The 15848-nt window shown below is 36.2% G+C and overlaps 1 protein-coding gene across 17 annotated transcripts in view; it reads left to right on the top strand.

The window, feature by feature from the left end:
* Positions 1–15848, top strand: part of TASP1 (taspase 1) — a 278035-nt gene that overhangs the window by 28470 nt on the left and 233717 nt on the right. For all 17 annotated transcript variants that reach the window (XR_004486854.2, XM_033440337.2, XM_033440332.2 and 14 more), the window contains one exon: positions 14415–14535. Coding sequence is in view for 16 of the 17 variants with exons in the window: in XM_033440337.2 (XP_033296228.1) it covers positions 14415–14535 (121 nt within the window). In the remaining variant the exon portion in view is untranslated. The remainder of the gene's footprint in view (positions 1–14414; positions 14536–15848) is intronic.

The raw sequence follows: 15848 nt of genomic DNA, 5'->3' as shown, positions 1-15848 counted from the left end.
ATTTTTTGATGATGACCATTCTGACTGGTGTGAGGTGATACCTAATTGTAGTTTTGATTTGCATTTCTCTAATAATTAGTGATGTTGAGCATCCTTCCATGTATTTGTTGGCAATCTGTATATCTTCTTTGGAGAAAATTCTGTTTAGATCTTCTGCCCATTTTTTGATTGGGCTTTTTTCTTTTTTAATATTGAGCTGCATGAGCTGTTTATATATTTTGGAGATTAATCCTTTGCCCGTTGATTCGTTTGCAAATATTTTCTCCCATTCTGAGCATTATCTTTTTTTCTTGTTTATAGTTTCCTTTGCTGTGCAAAGCTTTTAAGTTTCATTAGGTTCCATTAGTTTATTTTTGTTTTTATTTCCATTATTCTAGGAGGTGAGTCCAAAAAGATCTTGCTGTGATTTATGTCAAAGAGTGTTCTTCCTGTGTTTTCCTCTAAGAGTTTTACAGTGCTCGGTCTTACATTTAGGTCTCTAATCCATTTTGAGTTTATTTTTGTGTATGGTGTTAGGGAGTATTCTAATTTAATTCTTTTACATGTAGCTGTCCAGTTTTCCCAGCACCACTTATCGAAGAGTCTGTCTTTTCTCCATTGTATATCCTTGCCTCCTTTGTCATAGATTAGTCGACCATAGGTGTGTGGGTTTATCTCTGGGCTTTCTATCCTGTTCCATTGACCTATATTTCTGTTTTTGTGCCAGTACCATATTGTCTTGATTACTGTAGCTTTGTAGTATAGTCTGAAGTCAGGGAGTCTGATTCCTCCAGCTCCGTTTTTTTCCCTGAAGATTGCTCTGGCTATTCGGGGTCTTTTGTGTCTCCATACAAATTTTAAGATTCTTTGTTCTAGTTCTGTAAAAAAATGCCATCGGGGGCTTCCCTGGTGGCGCAGTGGTTGAGAGTCTGCCTGCCTATGCAGGGGACGTGGGTTCGTGCCCCAGTCCGGGAAGATCCCACATGCCGCAGAGCGGCTGGGCCCGTGGGCCATGGCCGCTGAGCCTGTGTGTCTGGAGCCTGTGTGCCGCAACGAGAGAGGCCACAGCAGTGAAAGGCCCGCGTACCGCAAAAAAAAAAAAAAAAAAAAAAAAGCCATTGGTAATTTGATAGGGATTGCATTGAATCTCTAGATTGCTTTGGGTAGTATAGTCATTTTCACAATACTGATTCTTCTAATCCAAGAACATGGTATATCTCTCCATCTGTGTCATCTTTGATTTCTTTCATCAGTGTCTTTTAGTTTTCTGAGTACAGGTCTTTTGTCTCCTTAGGTAGGTTTATTCCTAGGTATTTTATTTTTTTGTTACAGTGGTGAATGGGATTGTTTCCTTAATTTCTCTTTCTGATCTTTTGTTGTTAGTGTATAGGAATCCAAGAGATTTCTGTGCATTAATTTTGTATCCTGCAACTTTACCAAATTCATTGATTAGCTCTAGTAGTTTTCTGTGGCATCTTTAGAATTCTCTATGTATAGTATCATGTCATCTGCAAACAGTGACAGTTTTACTTCTTCTTTTCCAGTTTGTATTCCTTTTATTTCCTTTTCTTCTCTGATTGCTGTGGTTAGGACTTCCAAAAGTATGTTGAATAGTAGTATGTTTGAATACTTTGAATAAAGTATGTTGAATAGTAGTGGTGAGAGTGGACATCCTTGTCTTGTTCCTGATCTTAGAGGAAATTATTTCAGTTTTTCACCATTGAGAATGATGTTTGCTGTGGGTTTGTCGTATATGGCCTTTGTTATGTTGAGGTAGGTTCCCTCCATGCCCACTTTCTGGAGAGTTTTTATCATAAATGGGTGTTGAATTTTGTCAAAAGCTTTTTCTGCATCTATTGATATGATCATATATTTTTTTTTTGTTTAAAACATCTTTATTGGAGTATAATTCCTTTACAATGGTGTGTTAGTTTCTGGTTTATAACAAAGTGAATCAGTTATACATATACATATGTCCCCACATCTCTTCCCTCTTGTGTCATATGGTTTTTATTATTCAGTTTGTTAATATGGTGTATCATATTGATTGATTTGCGTATATTGAAGAATCCTTGCATCCCTGGGATAAATCCCACTTGATCATGGTCTATGATCCTTTTAATGTGTTGTTGGATTCTGTTTGCTAGTATTTTGTTGAGGATTTTTGCATCTATATTCATCATTGGTATTGGTCTGTAATTTTCTTTTTTTGTAGTATCTTCGTCTGGTTTTGGTATCAGGGTGATGGTGGCTTCATAGAATGAGTTTGGGAGTGTTCCTTCCTCTGCAGTGTTTTGGAAGAGTTTGAGAAGGATGGGTGTTAGCTCTTCTCTAAATGTTTGATAGAATTTGCCTGTGAAGCCATCTGGACCTGGGCTTTTGTTTGTTGGAAGATTTTTAATCACAGTTTCCATTTCAGTGCTTGTGATTGGTTTGTTTATAATTTCTATTTCTTCCTGGTTCAGTCTTGGAAGGTTATACCTTTCTAAGAATTTGTCCATTTCTTCCAGGTTGTCCATTTTATTGGCATAGAATTGCTTGCAGTAGTCTCTTACTGTGCTTTGTATTTCTGTGGTGTCCATTGTAACTTCTTTTTCATTTCTAATTTTATTGATTTGAGTCCTGTCCCCCTTTTTCTTGATGAGTCTGGCTAAAGGTTTATCTATTTTGTTTATCTTCTCAAAGAACCATCTTTTATTTTTATTTATCTTTTCTGTTGTTTTCTTTGTTTCTATTTCATTTATTTCTGCTCTGATCTTTATGATTTCTTTCCTTCTACTAACTTTGGGTTTTGTTTGTTCTTCTTTCTCTAGTTCCTTTAGGTGTAAGGTTAGATTGTTTATTTGAGATTTTTCTTGTTTCTTGAGGTAGATTGTATTGCTATAAACTTCCCTCTTAGAACTGCTTTTGCTACATCCCATAGGTTTTGGATCATTGTGTTTTCATTACATTTGTCTCTAGGTATTTTTTGATTTCCTCTTTGATTTCTTCAGTGTTCTCTTGGTTATTTAGTAACGTATTGTTTAGCCTCTATGTGTTTGCGTTTTTTACGTTTTTTCCCCTGTAATTGATTTCTAGTCCCTTAGCATTGTGGTTGGAAAAGATGCTTGATATGATTTCAATTTTCTTAAATTTACTGAGGCTTGATTTGTGACCCTAGATGTGATCTATCCTGGAGAATGTTCTGTGTGCACTTGAGAAGATGTAATCTGCTGTTTTTGGATGGAATGTCCTATAAATATCAATTAAATCTATCTGGTCTATTGTGTCATTTAAAGCTTATGTTTCCATATTAATTTTCTGTCTGGATGATCTCTCCATTGGTGTAAGTGAGGGGTTAAAGTCCCCCACTATTGTGTTACTATCGATTTCCTGTTTTATAGCTGTTAGCATTTGCCTTATGTATCGAGGTGCTCCTATGTTGGGTGCATATATATTTATAATTGTTATGTCTTCTTCTTGGATTGATCCCTTGATCATTATATAGTGTCCTTCCTTGTGTCTTTTAACAGTGTTTGTTTTAAAGTTTATTTTATCTGATATGTGTATTGCTACTCCAGCTTTCTTTTGATTTCCATTTGCATGGAATATCTGTTTCCATCCCCTCACTTTCAGTCTGTATGTGTCCCTAGGTCTGAAGTGGTCTCTTGTAGACAGCATATATGTGGGTCTTGTTTTTGTATCCATTCAAAAGCCTGTGTCTTTTGGTTGCAGTCTTTAATCCATTCACATTTAAGGTAATTATTGATATGTATGTTCCTGTTACCATTTTCTTAATTGTTTTGGGTTCGTTTTTGTGAGTCCTTGTCTCCTCTTGTCTTTCCCACTTAGAGAAGTTCCTTTAGTGTTGGTTGTAGAGCTGGTTTGGTGGTGCTGAATTCTCTTAGCTTTTGATTGTCTGTAAAGCTTTTGATTTCTCCATTGAATCTGAATGAGATCCTCGCTGGGTACAGTAATCTTGGTTGTAGGTACTTCCCTTTCATCACTTTAAATATGTCATGCCACTCCCTTCTGGCTTGTAGAGTTTCTGCTGAGAAAACAGCTGTTAACCTTATGGGAGTTCCCTTGTATGTTTTTTGTCATTTTTCCCTTGTAGCTTTTAATTATTTTTCTTTGTCTTTAATTTTTGTCAGTTTGATTACTATGTATTTCAGCATGTTTCTTCTTGGGTTTATCCTGCCTGGGACTCTCTGCACTTCCTCGACTTGGGTGGCTATTTCCTTTCCCATATTAGGGAAGTTTTTAAGTATAATCTCAAATATTTTCTTGGGTCCTTTCTCTCTCTTCTCCTTCTGGGATCTCTATAATGTGAATGTTGGTGCATTTAATGTTGTCCCAGAGGTCTCTTAGGTTGTCTTCATTTCTTTTCATTCTTTTTTCTTTATTCTTTTCTGCGGCAGTGAATTCCACCATTCTGTCTTCCAGGTCACTTATCTGTTCTGCCTCAGTTATTCTGCTATTGATTCCTTCTAGTGTATTTTTCATTTCAGTTATTGTATTGTTCATCTCTGTTGTTATTGTTTAATTCTTCTAGGTGTTTGTTCTTTAATTCTTCTATGTCCTTGTTAAACATTTGTTGCATATTCTTGATCTTTGCCTCCATTCTTTGTCCGAGGTCCTGGATCATCTTCACTATCATTATGCTGATTTTTTTTTCAGGAAGGTTGCCTATCTCCACTTCATTTAGTTGTTTTTCTGGCATTTTATCTTGTTCCTTTATCTAGTACATAATCCTCTGCCTTTACATTTTGTCTGTGAATGTGTTTTTTGTTCCACTGGGTGCAGGACTGTAGTCCTTCTTGCTTCTGCTGTCTGCCCTCTGGTGGATGAGGCTGTCTAAGAGGCTTGTGCAAGCTTCCTGACGGGAGGGACTGGTGATGGGTGAGGCTAGGTGTTGCTCTGGTGGGCAGAGCTCAGTAAAACTTTAATCCACTTCCCTGCTGATAGGTGGGGCTGAGTTCCCTCCCTGTTGGTTTTTTGACCTGAGGCAACCCAGCACTGGAGCCTAGAGGCTCTTTGGTGGGGCTAATGGCAGACTCTGGGAGCGCTTATGCCAAGGAGTACTTCCCAGAACTTCTGCTGCCAGTGTCCTTGTCCTTGCGGTGAGCCGGTGAGCCGCAGACACCCCCCCCTCCCCCGACCTGCCACCCGGCCTCTGCAGGAGATACTCCAACACTAGCAAGTAGGTCTGGTTCAGTCTCCTATGGGTCACTGCTCTTTCCCCCTGGGTCCTGATGTGCACCCTACTTTGTGTGTGCCCTCCAAGAGTGGACTCTCTGTTTCCCCCAGTCCTGTTGAAGTCCTGCAATCAAATCCCAGTAGCCTGCAAAGTCTGGTTCTCTGGGAATACCCCTCCTGTTGCTGGATCCCCAGGTTGGGAAGCCTGACGTCGGGCTCAGAACCTTTACTCCAGTGGGTGGGCCTCTGTGGTATAATTGTTCTCCAGGTTGTGAGTCACCCACCCAGCAGTTGTGGGATTTGATTTTATTGTGATTGCGCCCCTCCTACCGTCTCATTGTGGCTTCTCCTTTGGCTTTGTATGTGGGGTATCTTTTTTTGGTGAGTTCCAGTGTCTTCCTGTCATGATTGTTCAGCAGTTTCTGTGTTTAACTTTTTGTGAAATCAGCAGACTGTTTCCACAACAGCTGAGCCATTTTACACTACCAGTGGCACTGTACAAGTGCTACCATTTCTCCATGTTCTTGCTGGCACTTGCTGTTTTTTGTTTTTGTGATTATAACCATCCTCATGGGTACAAAGTGGTACCTCATTGTGACTATGATTTTTATTTCTCTGTGAATAATGATGTTGAACATCTTTTTACGTGCTTGCTGACCATTTGTATTCTTCTTCAGGTAAAAATGTCTGTTGACGTCTATTCAAGTCCTTTGCTCATTTTATAATTGCGTTCTTTTTTGGTTGTTGTTATTGAAAGTTATAGGAGTTCTTCATATATTCTTGATGCTATACTACTATTGCATTTCTCTGTCAGTCTGAAATTACATCAGATTAACACTTAAAAGGAAAAATATATTGTAACTACCCCTGTGGTTTTTTTGTCTCCCCCTTATAGCCCTCTTGCCATGCCCAGTACTTCCTTTCCTGTCCTGTTTTGTTTTTCTTCATCATATTTACTGCTATCTAATAAGCTATCTAATTTATTTAATTTCTTATTGTCTGTCTCCCTTAGCTAGAATTCTGGCTCCATGTGGACAATGATATTTTTCTGTTTTGTTCATTTCTATATCCCCGTGTGTTAGGTCAAGGATTAATAAACCATGGCCTGAAAGCCAAATCTGGACTGTTGCCTGTTTTTGAATGGCCTGCAAACTAAGAATGGTTTTGCCTTTTTTAAATGGTTGAAAAAAACTCCAAAGAAGAATAGTATTTCATGACTCCAAAAAATTATATGAAATTCAAATTTCAGTGTTTATGATGAAGTTTCATTGGAACACGGCCATGCTCAGTCATTTGTGTATTTTCTCTGGCTGCTTTTCATGTTACAGAGGCAGAGTTTAGTAGTTGTAGAGTTGTCTGTGTGGCCAAGCCTGAACTATATAACATATCTGGCTCTTTACAGAAAGATTTGCCTGGCACATAGATGAACAATAATTTTTTGTTGAATGAATGGATGAATCTTAGCCTATACCACCACAGAGGAATCTAAATTGGAAATTTTTCAGCAATCTGGTCTTGAAAATTTGAGCTTAATTGGCTGCTTAATAAAAATATCCTCAATGATTGTTTGGTAATACATTTTCATTGGCTTCTATTCATCCTATAAATAGTGAGAATTGATGATGAAATACCAGGGAGTTTGTAATTGTTAGGATAGTGTCAGGTAGGATAGGTTTATTGTACAATTTTTACTAGTGTTAGTTTGAAAAAGACTATAACAACATGGAGTATACATCCTGTGTTTATTATTCTATTTAAAAATGATTCAAGAAATTGTTTCAAAAGCAGTTCCATTTTTTCCTCATTAGCTTTAGATTAATAAAACTACCTGCTTATTAATGAAGGCAATAGTAAAAATAATTTTGATATCTTAGCATACTTAATTTTGAATAAGAAAGTGTATTATCACGTAATTTCATTCTACTGTTGAATTTGCCCTTGATTAACAAGGTATGAATACTAACATATTAGTAATTTCCTGTAAATGTCTAACTTCTCCTTAAAGGAAGATTGGAAATTGGACAGACATAAATCATTTTATATAAAAATGATTTTACAATGTGCCAGTCCAGTTTTTGTACAACATTTGAAAACTAAATTGTTTGCATCTGTAAGTGCTGTTAATAGAGGTCTCATAATAGATCCCCAGAGGTACAGTATACCCCATAGCCTTGCAAACAGTTCTTATTTTATGCTTTCAGCAAAGGACATTAAATGGGTAATACAGGTTGTGGTTTAGAGTGAAAGAGTAATGCTTTGCAGATCTTTGCCTTGGCTCGGTGTTTCCAAATTTCATTAATAAGAAAGGGTTTCCATGTCATGGTGGGTGTGTAGCTCTTGATTCGCCTCTTGGCTTTCCTGCCCTTTCTTTGCTGGGTTAAGCAAAGTGATCTTGTTTTTTAAAGCTTTGTCTCCTTTGAAAGTTATAAGTAAACTTAAAAAATATTTTGCTTTTAAAATGTTATCTTTTAGAAACTGAAAATTCTGTTGCCTGAATTTATTTCATTTCTCTTGTTTCAACTGTGAAAAGATTGGATTCTTAACACTCTATTACATTTTTCTGGCATTTCTTTATAGCAGTAACCTGTAGGAATCAGTAAGTATCAGCTTGCTTAAGGGCTTATAGTACACAGTGATCAGTTATTCTATTTATATCTATTTGTAATTAACTCCTATTCATTCTGCAAATATTTATTGAGTACCTACTGTGTACCAAGCATTACTTTAGACATTGGGATACAACACCTAAAAAGACAAATTATTGTACTTACAGGGCTTACATTCTGTGGGGAGAATTAGACAATTATATATAATGTCAAGTAGTAAAAAGTACCATAGAGAAGAATAAGATAGTAAGAGAAAAAATCATTGGGGAAGGTTGGGGAAATGCTAAGTCAGTATGGGGAGGACTGACCTGCCCAGAGATGTCACATGAACAAGATGGGGGAGAAAGCCATGCAAACAAAGGTGTCGGGGAAGGGAGTCTTGGGTTTGAAGGGAAAGTCTCTTCTTATCCCATTTTATTCTTCTTTCTAGTACTTACCATCATGGGACATCAGCTATTTATATATGCAGACATACGTGTATGTGTATGTTTCTGTATACACACACACACACACAAACACACACACACACACACACACACACACACACGCAGTCTTTATTTACTGCCTCTTTCCCCTACTATAATTGCTCACTAAGCTCAGCATTTCAAAATGTAAAAGCCCTCAGGTGGGAGTGTTCCTCTTGTGCAAGAATTACAAGGAGGCGTGTGGCTGGTGCATAGTAAGGGAGAGGAAGAGAGGGGCCAGATCACGTAGGGCCTTGTAAACCTTGGAAGGTAAGATTTTAGATTTTATTCTAAAGTATGACAGGAAACCATTGCAGGTTTTTGAACAGGGGAGTAAACAGGATTTTAAAAGGATCGCTGGCTACTGATTGGATATAATGATTGCTAGTTGTACAAAATGATTCAGCTCAGAAAATCAACAACAAATGACCGTATAAAAAGCTTATGTACATTATAAGGGGAAAGTTAGTATATGGGGTGGTCAGTTTATACTGAGTGATAAGTACACTTTTTTTTCAGTTTTATTGAAATATAATTTATATACAACAAAATGCACCAATTTTAACTGTACAATTTGATGAGTTTTGACAAATGTAACTACCAATGTAACTACCAACTCAATCTTGACGTATAACATTTCCATCACCCCAAAATTCTCTCATAATGCCTGTCTGCAGTGGATCCCCTCCTCTCAGCCACCCCTGGCAACTACTATCTGCTTTTTTCATAATTTGGCCTTTTCTAGAATTTGGTATAAATAGAATCATACATTATGTGGCCTTTTGTGAGTGGCTTCTTTCACTTAGCATAATGCTTTTGAGATTCATCCATATTGTTGGGTAAATTAGGAATTTGTTCCTTTTATTGCTGAATAGTGTTTCATTGTATTGATATATCACAATTTGTTTATCCATTTACCAGTCGATGAGCATTTGTGTTGTTTCCCTCTTTTGGCCGTTCTGATTAAAGCTGATATGAACATTTTCATTCAAGTCTTTATGTGGACATATGCTTTCATTTTTCTTGGATAAATAGTTAGGAGTAGAATTGCTGGATCTATGGTAAGTGTATGCTTAACTTTAAAGAAACTGCCAAACTATTTGCTATTTTTGTTCTTACTAGCAGTGTATGAGGGTTACAGTTGCTCTACTTTCTTGCCAAAACTCACTATTGTTGGCCTTTTAAATCTAACCATTTTAGTGGTATCTCGTGGTTTCAATTTGCATTCCCTAATGACTAATGATATTATGCATATTTTCATGTATTATTTGCAATCTGTTCATGAAATTGTTTGCCCATTAAAAACTTTGGATTGTCTTACTGAGTTGTATGATTTTTTTATATATACTGGATACAAGTCCTCTACCTTTATGTTTTGTAAAATTTTTCTCCCAGGCTGTGGCTTGATATTTTAAAATAAAGTTTTAATTTTAGAACAGTTTTAGATTTATAGAAAAATTGAGAAGCTAATACAGAGAATTCCAGTACACCCAATACCTCATCTTCCCTATTAGCGTCTATATTAGTATGGTACATGTTTCACGGTTAATGAACCTGTATTAACACATTATTATTAACTAAAGTCCATATTTTATTTGGATTCTTTAGTTTTACCTAATGTGAAAATCTTTTTTTGTTCCAAAGTGTTTTTCACCTTAGATTATGTTTTTCATCTCTAGAAGTTTGATTAATTTATTTTTTCATAGCTTCTTTTTCTTCTTATCTTCATGTTTTCCTATACGTACTTGAACATATAGAGTATGTTTGCGAAAGCTAGTTTAACGTTGTTAGTTAACATTAGAATTGTTTGCTAGTTCTATCATCTGTCATTTATAGGTCTGTTTTTGTGTGGTAATTTCTTCTGGTTATGAGGCATAGTTTTCTGCTTATTTGAATGCTGGTCATCTTTTTTTTTAAACACTGTATTTTACATCTTTGGGAGTTGGATATTGTAGTATTTCTTCAAATATTGTAGGACTTTGTTCTGGGACACTGTTGTGTAAATCATTTTGATCCTTTTGAGGCTTTTTTTTTTTTGTGGTACGCGGGCCTCTCACTGTTGTGGCCTCTCCCGTTGCGGAGCACAGGCTCCGGACGCGCAGGCTCAGCGGCCATGGCTCACGGGCCCAGCCACTTTGCAGCATGTGGGATCTCCCTGGACTGGGGCACGAACCCGCGCCCCCTGCATCAGCAGGCGGACTCTCAACCACTGCGCCACCAGGGAAGCCCTTGAGGCTTCTTTAAAACCTTGTTAGTGCAAGTCTAAAGTAGCCTTGTTTCTAGGGCTGATTTGGCCCAACTCTAGACGTTACCTGAGACTTTTCCTGATGTCCTCACTCTGGCTGATGGGAACATGACTTATTCTCCCCTCTGTGTGAGCTCCAGGGATTGCTCAGCTTACTCTTTTCCAGGGGTTCTTTCTTTGGTCTTGTAGCTTCCTCACAAGTGTATGTAGGCTAATACTCATTTAAAGTCTCAGGGTCCTACAGGCCTCTGGCATTCTCTCCGTGTAGCTTCCTCCTCTTTGCACCCTGTACTGCATATTCTAGCCTTTCTGGCCTCCGTGAACTCATAACTTTGTCTCCTCAACGCTGGAAGAATGTTGGCTCTTTTTTGGGTTCCTCTTCCCTGTGCTGTGGTCTGAAAAGTATCTCTAGGGATTAAGTGGAGGCACCTGATTTGTGTCTGTTTTTCTCAGGATCACAGTCCTGTGCTGGCTGTTGAATGAAGTCTGTCTGTTTCATATATTTTGTCTGATTTTCTAGTTAGGAGGACAAATATGATCCCTATTATGCCTTCAAAGTCAGAAGCAGAAGTTCAGTAGACACACTTTTGAAGTTATAAATGTATTTTGAAGTAGGAGAAGTACTTTTGAAAAAAAATTGCTTCTAATATATCCTTTAATTTTCTCATATCCCTTTTTCTTAGGTATTTTTGAAATGTCAAATTTAAACATTGGGCAAGAGTTATTTTTAGAATAATTTAGTTCACTTTGTGATTTTTAGTTTTGTATTATATTGAAATTAATTTTGCAGAGCTTATTTGCTGATATATCCCATTTTAAAGATTGTTGAAATGGCATATATACTGTTATGATCTTGTACATATATTTTGGGAATGACTAAATATGATGCTTTAAATTTTTCTCACATTTCAGTTCCTTTCTCACATACTTTGAAAGATATATGTGATTAGGCAAGGGAGGTTATGTAGAGTAAAAAAAAAAAAAACCCTTGTAATATGGTGATAATTTACTTGTGCTTACTTGTACAGTCTCTCTGTTCAGTGTCATAGAGGCTTCTGACCTGGGTCTTTATATGTTTGGATATATGGGTTCAGGCTTTGGAGCACGAGCCACCCGCTCTTGCTTGGCCCTGCCTGCAGTAAACCTTTCTCTGCAGCTCCCCCAATATACACACATACGAAATAATCCAGGGCAAGGATTCAGTCTTTATCTGTTCTAAATCATAGTCCTTATTTAGTTGTGATCTCTTTCCCAATATTTAGTTGTGAATTGATTTAGGTAGAATATTCACTTGGAAGGCCTTATTCAAACTCGTTACAATTAATTACGCAATTTCTTTCCTTCATCTTATAAAATGCCCCGTTTTTATTAATGGTTTTATTTATCTCTCAAGTTTGGAAGTTCTGGTCCTTTTCTCTTTCTTTCTATTTCCTTTTCCCTGCTGCTGTCATTTCATATCAAGTGGTTAATGTTTCAAGCCTGCATTGTAAAATAGCCTCCAGTTTGGTCTCTCTGATTTCAGTTTCCTCCCCTTACTTTTCATATATCAATAATATGTGAATGTCAGTTTATGTTTCCTTGGCCAATATACTCATCTTGACTTTTTCTTCTACAGAAAGCTTGAATGGCTTCTCATTATTTTCCCAATCAAGTCCAGATTCTGATGAGTGGCATGGAGCAATCTCCATATTTGGCTCCAGCCAACCATGTTTCCTAAATGTGTCTTCTGTGACTCTGATGCTTTACGGCTGCCTACGTGTTGCTCCCTGCATATCCACCAAGTGGAATTTTCTAGCTCCCTGACCAGTCTTTGGTTTTGTTTTACATCCTTCAGGAAGTCTGCTATTAACTTCTTCATCTTATACTGGGCCATTTCCTTTTGAATCCTCAAAGTACTTATTGTTTGTATCACTCACTTTCTATTTAATTATACAGACCTTTTGTTGTTTTCCAGTCTGTGATCTTCTAAAATTCTGTGGACAATTAGATTTTCTAACTGCATTAGAACAAAAGCCCTGGTCTCAAATACCTGACCCCTTTGCTCAAGTTATAGGTACACATTAGGGAGGTCTTAATGTTGTGGTCAGTTTTCCTTGGATCCAGGAAACTGGGGACATTTGTAGATAATTTTGGGCATTTGGTGATCTTTAGGTTGGTAAAGAATTGCCCTGGTTTCCTAGATAATATTGGTCTTAGCTTAGAACATAGTTAATTTTTCTGCATTGACTGTGATTTCTGACTCAGATACTCTCTTGCGTTTGGATATCTAATTGTTCCAGCACCATTTATGGAAAAGACTATACTTTCTTTTCTCTTTTTTTTTAATACTGTAACTGAAACTTTATTGCATATATATTTTCACTTACTAAATTGCTGAACCCAGTAAAGAAGTATTTGTTTTCTGCTTTTTTAAAAAAAATAATTTTTATTGGAGTATAGTTGATTTACAATGTTGTATTAGTTTCTGCTGTACAGCAAAGTCAATCAGTTATACATATACATATATCTACTCTTTCTTAGATTCTTTTCCCGTATAGGTCATTACAGAATATTGAGTAGAGTTCTTTTTGCTATACAGTAGGTTCTTATAAGTTATCCTTTCTTTATTGAATTGTTTTGGCATCCCTGATGAATTGACCATAAGTGTAAGGCTTATTTCTGGACACTTCTATTGCATTGATCTATGTCTATCCTTAGCTATATGTCCATATCACACTGTCTTGATTACTTTAATTTGTAGTAAGTTATAAAACCTAGAAGTGTGAGCCTTCAATTTTTTTTTTAAAAAAAGTGTTTTTCTTTTAAAAATTGTTCTGACTATTCTTAGTTCCTTGCATTTCCATATGAACTGTAAGATTAGTTCGTTAATTTTTGCAAAAAACGGCAGCTAGGATTTGATAAGGGATTGTGTTGAATCAGACCAGTTTGGGGAGTATTGCCATCTTAAAGATATTAAGTCTTCTGTTCTATGTACATTGATGTCCTTCCATTGACTTAGGTCTTTAATTTCTTTAAAACATGTTTTATAGTTTTTACTGTACACCTCTTACACTTCTTTTGTTAAATTTATTCCTATTTTATTCTTTCTGATGTTATTGTAAATTGAATTGTTTTCTTAATTTCATTTTCAGATTTTTCATTACTAAGGTATAGAAATACAACTGATTTTTGCATATTGAGCTTATATCTTGCAATCCTGTTGAACTTTTTTATTAGTTCTCATAGTTTTTTAGTGGAGTTTTTAGGATTTTTTGTATACAAGATCATGTCATCTTCCAATAGAGGTAATTTTATTTCTTCCTTTCTAATCTAGATGCTCTTTGTTTTTCTTTCTTGCCTAATTGTCTTGTTCAGAATATCCACTATAATGCTGAAAAGAAGTGGTAAGAGTGAACATTGTTGTGTTGTTCCTGATCTTAGGGGAAAGGGTCTTTCACCATTAAATATGATGTTAGCTTTGGACTCCTATAGATGCCCTTTATCATGTTAAGGAAGTTCCCTTCTATTTCTAGTTTGTTGAGTGTTTTTCTCATGAAAGGGTATTGGATTTTGTCAAATACTGTTTCTCTATTAATATGATCATGTTTTAAAAATTTGTTTTATTCTTTATTTTAGTAACATGGTGTATTACAATGAGTTTCAGATATTAAACCAAACTTGCTTTCCTGAAATCCCTCGTGTTCATGGTGTTTAATCCTTTCATATTTTGCTGCATTTGCTTTCCTTGAGGATTTTGGTGTCAATATTCACAAGGTATATTGTCCTGTAGTTTTCTTTCCTTATGATATCTTTGCTTTGTTTTGGAATCAGGGTTGCACTGGTATCATACAATGAGTTGGGAAGTGTTCTTTCCCTTTCTAGTTTTTGGAAGAGTTTATGAAGTGTTGACATTAATTCTTCTCTAAGACTAATGGTATTTTAATGTTTGTTTTTATCTTTTAGGATTCTCCTTTTACAAATGCAGGAATGGGATCTAATCTAAATCTCCTGGGTGAAATTGAGTGTGATGCCAGCATAATGGATGGAAAATCCCTGAATTTTGGAGCTGTTGGAGCACTGAGTGGTATGTGAACATTATAACACATTATCTCTATTCTTAGAAAAAACCTGAATATTACCATTTCATTCCTCCTAAAGACTTAGCTCAATTGTTTTCTTCATTCTTACTTGGAATAGTGTTGAAAACAAACATTGTTTTCTTTTATGGAATTTAAAACAAAATCTTACCTACAGATAGAAAGAAAACAGTGAAATAGCTTATGTCCAAGTCTTTGGTTAGAGTTTGATCATTCTCCTCCATCTCCTCAAGAGATTACAGACATGTAAAATGGGAGTTAGGATATTCTATTAGTTTTGCAATTATTTGAATACACAAATAATATATTTTTATTGTTAAAAACTTCAAATGATATAAATAAAATTTACCTTTGGTCTTCCAAATCTTTCCTTCCAAAACTCTCCTTAGGAGGTTTAACCAGTAAAATAATGTGCATTTATCCATATTTATATGTAAGAGAAACATAGTTTTGCACATATTTAAAAAAAATCAATGTACATATTATTATGAAACTTTCTTTTTTTCTTTTTGCGGTACGCGGACCTGTCAGTGCTGTGGCCTCTCCAGTTGCGGAGCACAGGCTCCAGACGCGCAGGCTCAGCGGCCATGGCTCACGGGCCCAGCCGCTCCGCGGCATGTGGGATCTTCCTGGACCGGGGCACAAACCTGCGTCCCCTGCATCGACAGGCGGACTCTCAACCATTGCGCCACCAGGGAAGCCCTCTTTTTTTCTTTAAATAGGATGTCTTGGAGATTTTTTCCACATCAGTACATATAAGATACAAATGTTTTGCTGTTTACTTATTAAACAAAATATACATGAAGGGCACAGATTTTTGAAAAAAATATATTTTTTTGGAGTATAGTTGATTTACAGTGTTGTGTTAGTTTCTGCTATACAGCAAAGTCAATCAGTTATACATATGTCCACTCTTTTTTAGATTCTTTTCCCATATAGGCCATTACAGAATATTGAGTAGAGCTCCTTTTGCTCTACAGTAGGTCCTTATTGGTTATCTATTTTATATATAATATTATGTATATGTCAATCCTAATCTCCCAGTTTATCCCTCCTCCCCTTCCCCCTGGTAACCATATGTTTGTTTTCTACATCTGTGACTATATTTCTCTTGTAGAAATAAGTTCATTTGTACCATTTTTTAGATTCCACATATAAGCGATTTTAAGTATAAAACTTCATTAATTTCTAGATGTATATAGCCATGTAAACCACCACCAAATCAAGACATAAAACATTTCCATGTCAAAATATAGAACATTTCCAAACTCCCAGAAGGGTTCTTTATGCCTCTTCCTAG

This window comes from Orcinus orca, chromosome 16 (genome assembly GCF_937001465.1).
Source record: "Orcinus orca chromosome 16, mOrcOrc1.1, whole genome shotgun sequence".
Classification (NCBI taxonomy): domain Eukaryota; kingdom Metazoa; phylum Chordata; class Mammalia; order Artiodactyla; family Delphinidae; genus Orcinus; species Orcinus orca.
This window is presented reverse-complemented; position numbering and strand designations above follow the sequence as displayed.